This window comes from Mytilus trossulus, chromosome 1 (genome assembly GCF_036588685.1).
Source record: "Mytilus trossulus isolate FHL-02 chromosome 1, PNRI_Mtr1.1.1.hap1, whole genome shotgun sequence".
NCBI classification, from domain to species: domain Eukaryota; kingdom Metazoa; phylum Mollusca; class Bivalvia; order Mytilida; family Mytilidae; genus Mytilus; species Mytilus trossulus.
The window spans coordinates 58,145,312-58,152,739 of NC_086373.1; the positions used below are offsets into that span (position 1 = coordinate 58,145,312).

General features: G+C 34.0%; 1 protein-coding gene across 1 annotated transcript; it reads left to right on the plus strand.

Moving 5' to 3' along the window:
• Positions 1-228: 228 nt before the first annotated feature.
• On the plus strand, positions 229-4,488 carry LOC134728146 (kelch-like protein 1). Its single transcript, XM_063592617.1, has 4 exons — positions 229-836; positions 2,440-3,391; positions 3,695-3,776; positions 4,244-4,488. The coding sequence occupies exons 1-3, from the start codon at positions 296-298 to the stop codon at positions 3,774-3,776; spliced, it is 1,575 nt and encodes a 524-aa protein (XP_063448687.1). The 5' UTR covers positions 229-295; the 3' UTR covers positions 4,244-4,488.
• Positions 4,489-7,428: the final 2,940 nt, after the last annotated feature.

Consider the following 7,428-nt stretch of genomic DNA (forward strand, 5'->3'; position numbering starts at 1 on the left):
TTACTGGCTGGTATTATTTTATGTAGATTTTTCTTTGAGGTCCTCAGGGAACATAATCTTCTTTTTTTTGTGTTGATAATCGAATACCCTCTATTTACTTACTTATACTTACTTACGTATACACTGACTTATACTTACTTACTTACTTACTTACTCACTTAGACACACTCGCTACGACACTTTCATCTTTCCGCACTTCTTACTGTATACGTAACGCTATAACATAACAATAGGTATCTAATGACAACGTTACTTCCTAAACAAAAAAGATAAGCGAAGCAGCAGCAGCAAAAAGATGCCACGCTTCAGTTTTAGCTCGTATGTCTCCAAAAAAGTGTTAAATGGCGTTAGTTCTTTAAATAATACAGATTTAGACCTGAGAGATGTATTGAAGAAGCAGGAAACCGAAGAAAGTCAACTTATCCTTTCAATTGCGTCAACTAGCATTGACAAGCAACAGTCACTTTCGGAAACATGCGATTTCAAAGATTTTGACGAGGTATCAGCTGATCCAGAATATATGAAATTTAAAGGGCTCGATGATAAGCAAAACCATCAACTTTCTATAGAACAATCTGAACATGCTGAAAGTGAAACAGATAGCACCATTTTTGGTCCGGAATCAAGCTGTGCAGATCCAGATGATAACATTGATGGGTTATCGGAGCAACATGCATCTCCATTCTTATTCACTGGGTCTGATCATTCTATAGAATGTAACCAATCGGCTGTAAATCCTCCAAGTCAAACCGAAAAAGTAGAAACACGAAATCCAGAAGAAGAAGAAAAGACACGCACACTTAAGATGTATATTGTAGATAAAACAGAAAGTCAAGGTAATTACTAATATATATGTGATGTGCAATAACATTTGTTTCGTCTTATTTAAATCCATGTAAAAGAGTCTACAACCGGCTTTTAACTGGTTTCAAAGTGTTTAATTTTTCAGTCTCATAAATTCGTAAACCCCATCTTCTTTTATTCATACAAAAAGTAAAAAGTATCACCAGTTTTTTTTTAATCATCTCTACCCTTTCACCTTTCATCGCATGTCCATGAAATTAGAGGTATAATAAAAAAAAAAATATATAAAATACATTGTCGGAAAATAAAATTTTGAAATATAATGGACAAAAACAATTAATCTTGAATTTAAAGTATACAACGAAAATTCCGCAAATCTGTTGTCTTTATTAACGTCATGAATAAATATCTACGGAAACACATTTTTAACGTCATAAACAATATGTATAGTGTACTCATCTCATAGGCCTTCCAGACATAAATGGTTTGGTCCAGTAAAATTTTACCAATTTCTGGATCAAAGGACCGGTGTAGATTTAGGAACTTTTATATAATATTTATAATTCAATTTTGATCCAGATTCAGAATTCCATATTAAACTAAGCAAACTTTGGTTATATAACATTTTTGATCGAAGGTTGAGACTAGAGGTTCCAGTCCTGAAACTTTTAGATAAAAAAAATTGTTAAAAAAAAATATGTACAAAATCATCGTGTTTTTACAAAATGAAAAAAATGTGTCGACCTGGGAGCAATACAGGGTCAAGTCATGATGAAGGGCTTTCTTTTTCTAAGTTTTTAGACTTTTGATAGGTCTATGTCAGAATTAAATTGTGTTTTTTTTATATGGATGAAATTGAAGGCCATTTATAGGCAACATGAGCTAACTTTGTCATTCAATCATACATTTTGGGTTTAAAAAGAAGACTCGGTTTAATTTCCTATCATATCAGCTGAAAACATAATCATATTTAAGAACAATAAACATTATTACTTGCTTTAATGCGGTATGGGTTTTGTTCATTGTTAAAGGTCATAGGACCACCTTTAGTTGCGAATGTCTGCGTCATTTGGTGCATGGTTGAAAGTTGTCATTGACAATCATGATACATCACTTTATCTCATAAAACTAAATCTGAAATAAAATTGTGGATTGAAATGGGGAATGCGTAAAAGAGACAACAACTCTTCTAAAGGACAGAAAACAGCCGTCTTAAAGCCAGCGAGCGGGTTTACACTGACCCCTAAACAAAACGTATACTAGTTCCGTGAAAATGGACGTCACACTAAAGTAATTGGAAAACATGGATTTTTTTCCTCATTTGGTTAAAACTGTTTCATAGGGAAAAAATTCAAAACAATGTTTTTAAAAAATACCAAAATATAGTATTACAGAAATAAATGATTTCAAAAACACTAATGACGGCTACACCAGTAAAAGATATAATAACTAACCGGCATTTTGCAAAACTTTTATGAATTTTTTGGCATCAATGATCTTCAACTCTGTCTTTATTTGGCCTTTTAAACTTTTTAATTTGAGCTTCACTGATGAGTCGTTTGTAGCTGGCGAACACAAATTGAAGCCAGTGTAACTATGATGATTTTATTTGTATTGATTTTCAAATATTTACAGAGTTAGTTCCTGCAACTCAATCTACTGTTCCCAATTTGAACGAGCTAACCAAGCATGCTACGGCTCTAATGTTTACCGATGAGGACAATTATCTTCACCCAGTAAGAAATACCAAAGATGTCAACAACCTCATTCCTGTTGCTAAAGGAGAAGCAATATCTCCTTTCCCAGACGAAGTAGAAGATTCATTAAAGCGCCTTCAGAAAATACCAATGTACCAAATAACACATTTTGCGCATCTTGGAGACTACATGCGTCATCTTCAGGCAAATGAAAGGATATGTGATGTATTGGTCTTCATCGGCACAAACAAATATTCTGCTCATCGCATTTCTTTGGCATGTTTCAGTGACTTTTTCGCCGATATGTTTTATACAAGAGGCGAAAAACAACGTGTTCCACTTACAATTAGACTAAAAGGTATCAAACCAAGAGCATTTGAACTTTTACTCAACTTCATTTACACTGGAATGTTGAATGTCACACCAGAGGTCATTGGTGATTTGATGACAATGGCAAAAAATCTCGGAATCACAATGATCAAAAACCGTATAATTGATTTTCTGGAATGTCTACCATTAGCTCAAGCACTGAGCATCATCATAAAGCACAAAGTACTGTTTGGAATGCTGTATGAAAGAGCAGTCAAGGCTGTCTGTGACAATTTCATTACATTCAGACATGAAGAAGTAGTCCAAGAACTAGATATTGAAACATTGATAGTCATTCTGAGCAGTGATAATCTTAAAATTGACACGGAACTAGAAGTCTTTAGAACTGCAGTACGCTGGATGGCAAACAACACAGAGGAGAGAAGGAAGGACCTTATGAGGCTGATGCAGTGTGTTCGATTTGGTAACATGACCCAATTGGAGATTTCACAGTGTAACGAGTTTACCGATTTGTTGAAAGACAGCAAATTGTGTAAACAAATCTTACTGGAAGCCAACTGGTAGGTTTTTACTTTTAGTAGTACAGTTTAGATCCAAGTACGCGACATACACATTTACATTTGTATTTACCAAATTAAAAAGCCAATTATAATACATGTTTTCATTTTACAGATTAATTAAGGATGTATCCTATGGAGCCAAAACAAAGTTCGGGAAAAATGGTTCACCGTTTTATCTATGGTATACTGTATACGTTTTTTTATAAAGCCAGCATAAATAATAGGAAAGAGGTAAACTTTAAAGATTATGATATGCTATTACACAATATGACATATAACTGTAGCTTACCATTGTTTTTGCAGGATCGTTACAGTAAAAATGTTACATAAAGATGACCCATTTCACCTTACTACCCAGAAACAACGTACACCATTACAGAACTAGGTAAGTGCAACTAATAAAAGACTTAAAGTACACTTCATAATTTTGTATTGTTATTTTGACAATTCTCCAGCAATACACATCTCGGTCGCTTGAGAACTCAGTGTGAACAAAAGACAGTAGATACTGGTTATACGACAAAAGACAACAACCGTGTTAATTTATTAGCAAAGCCGAGCCTTGATGAAATGTATACGAAAGCAATGACATTAACAAAGAATTAACCAGAAATATTAGATAAGATATATCCTCAATATTATTGAAAGTATGATGCCTATATTATCATGGTAGTTAGACCTAAAGATTTTTTAGAACAGTTAACCCATTTAGTGTCCTTTTCTTACAAGATAAGTTTTAATATTTTAGAGATTGTTTTTTAGCTTTAGTTTCTTTTATTCATAATGCTTGGACTATTATGTTTAAGGTAGCGAATATTGTTAGTTTGCAATCTTTTTATTCTTATTTTTCAGGATTCAACACCAGGGATAGATATATATATATATATAGAATACAACAAAGTCACCTGAAATAATTTTAAAGCTAATGGACGCCCATAAACGTTATAAGATACACTTTTTTGAAGCAATACCAATGTTCATTACCAAATCAAAAATCGACAAAAGATCCGGAAAATTAAACCCGAAGCAGCATCCATGCACTATTGAACAATGTTCTACATATTCGCAACAATAAAATTGTCAGAACCATGCAATAACGCTTTGATATTCATTGTATAAGTATAAACGTATTTAGATTTCCGTGACCTCTCGGTGTCGCAGTGTTGGTTGGTTCAAGGGGGAAAGAGGTAATGGATGGCATGTTAATTCACGAAAGGTGGTAAATTTAATGGCATAACGTAGGATGTCGGACGACCCCAGTCATCATCTTATTAATAATTGTTTATAACTGGGTTTGTACATACGTTATTGACACGACAGGATCTGCTTACCTTTTTGAAGCAGTTGAGATCACCCCTGTGTTTTTGCTGGGGTTCGAAAAGTCGTTGTTGTGTTTTATACAAATACTGTTTTTTGTCTTTTGGTCAATCTTCGTTTCTTGCAAAAGTAGTGCCAGTTTGTTTTCGACTTTTGGAGTTTGATTATCCCTTTGGTATCTTTCGTATCTCTTCTTCAATGCAAATATTTTTATTGAGCCATACATAGATTTGTATTATGTTTGAAACTCCTTCGATTAGATGAAGGAAGATGTGGTATGAGTGCCAATGAGACAACTCTACATTCAAGTCACAATTTATAGAATAAAACCATTATAGGTCAAGATACGGTCTTCAACACGGAGAGTTGGCTCACACCGAACAGCAAGCTATAAAGGCCCTAAAAAATAATAGTGAAAAACCATTCAAACGGAAAAAACAACGGTATGAAAAAAGAGAGAAACGAGAAACACTTATGAACCACAAACGACAACTACTGAACATCAGATTCCTGATATAGGACAGAGGCAAGCAGTTGCAGCGGGGTTAAACGTTTTAATGGTACCAAACCTTCTCCCTGTTCTGAAACAATAGTGTAACTTCATAACATAGAAAGACTACACTACACTCTGGCTAAAAATGATGTTCCTCTGATATTAAACTTTCTAATTCTTTAAAATAACTGTACAAGCTGTTCCAAAGTAAGCAGGGTCTCAGGTACATTTTCAGCACTTGTTGAGCTTTTCCCCAAATCGAAGTCATAATATTAAACACAAACTTGGTAGCTGTTTGGAGAAGGCGGTGTTCAACATCGAATAAAACCTATAATTATAGTAAGCTGTAATGCATGATACTCTCCAAGGTGACAACATTTGGCAATATTCTAAGAAAACTAACTGCCTAATATTTTTTTAACAAAAACAATCAAAAAACGAAAACCTCACCATGGCAAACCGAAACAAACGACAAATAAGTTACACAGTCGGAAAGCTGACATATTATATTAAAAATAAATGATTATACAGAAGAAAGAAAAAAAAAAGAATCCCCTATTATATCTAGAACGCTCATGATAACGAAAATAACCACAACAATAAGATTTTTTCTTCAAACCAAATGTTTTGAGAAATAATTTCGTCGACAGTGAGCAAAATCGCATCTTCGCTAGCCAAGGGTTACGATCCACTCCCGCTCTCTTCGCGTGAAGAGAGCGGGAGTGGATCGTAACCCTTGGCTAGCGAAGATGGCAAAATCGCAAAGTCAACAATGAAACTGGTCCTGACATGTTGAAACGAAAAGTTAACCAAACAGTACGAAAGGTAAAACAAATAGTACGAAAAGTTAAACACACAACACAGTACGTCTATCTTAATCTGTCACACGGTTTCATTACAGATCTAGAGAAGACTGTATATGAGTTGAGGCGGAATAATTATATTGCAGTTGCATGTATATGCATAAAAAAATGTCAATGTGGGGTGTTCATCAACAAGACAGACCCCCAACGACGCAAATAAACAAAAATAATAAATTAAAGATAATAATTATATAGATTATAAAACAAAATGAATAACTTGCATGGTGTGTCTATGCAATATGTACATGTTCCGAGTTAAAAATAGATATAAGAATATGTGGGATGAGTGCCAACGAGACAATTCTTCATCCAAGTGACAACTATATATATATATATATATATATATGTCATAAGTAAACCATAAAAGGTCAAAGTACGACCTTCGACAAGGAGCCTTTCACCACACCGAACACTGGCAGCAAGATATAACTGTCAATTGTCCCCCAAAAATACTAGTATGAATTACAAACAGGAAAACCAACGGTTTAAAACATATAATACGTTTTGTATTTTATTGAACCCATGTTTAATTTTTGTCTAGAAAATTAATAATGATGAGAGGTTCGCAGTCAGCATTCCACTAGAGCTAATATCTGAAATATGGAAATGATCAATATATGCGAGTCTGTATGTGAAAGGTTAAATTACTTTTTATAATGTTTTTTTCGGACATTAATTTTTCCGTCTAAGTTGTGCCGTTAAAAAGACTTGAATTGCGTTCGCTTCTGTCATGCAGATTTTTAAATACAGACAAACTGTGTTCTGAATATGGAAAGGTTTAGATCTTCTTAGATATGAATCATGATTTATAGATTTATACTGTTAAGATAACCATCCTTGTTAGTTTTTCGTAGCATATCAATGTATCCACTTTATTAAGTTGGATGTTTTGGTTTGTTTTTCACGATTTGTTAGGCATACCTGGTCATTTTAATCACTTACCTGCACAAATATAATACTCTAAGATTTGTTCGTTTCCCTATTTGTATGTTTCGTTGTGTACACAATTTATTAAATTTCTATAAAACTTGCACGCAGTTATAAATATGTAAGCCGTACTGGTTTCAATGAAAATGAAGTTTTCTCGTGCAACATTTTTGTCTGTGCTAGTTACCTTGCTAAAGATCGTTGGTTGCACATATAATGTCAGTACAGTAGAAAAAGTAAGCACAGAGATAGAAACTCGATTGAAAAATCTCGTGGACGCCTCTTTGGAGATTTCAGCGCTTGAAAATATATACGAAGAAAAAACACGGCTTGTGAAGCAGGAATATGACCCATTCCTTGTTCTCCATAACATTGTTGGGAATATAAGTGACCGACTTGACAATGCAGTCGGGATTCTGAAAAGAAACCGGGATTTT

Bases quoted from the DNA above. Each gene is read 5' to 3' on its own strand.
- LOC134728146 (XM_063592617.1), top strand. From the start codon at position 296: ATGCCACGCTTCAGTTTTAGCTCGTATGTCTCCAAAAAAGTGTTAAAT. The intron at 837-2,439 runs GTAATTACTAAT...AAATATTTACAG, and splicing joins AGATAAAACAGAAAGTCAAG to AGTTAGTTCCTGCAACTCAA. The intron at 3,392-3,694 runs GTAGGTTTTTAC...TTGTTTTTGCAG, and splicing joins ATCTTACTGGAAGCCAACTG to GATCGTTACAGTAAAAATGT.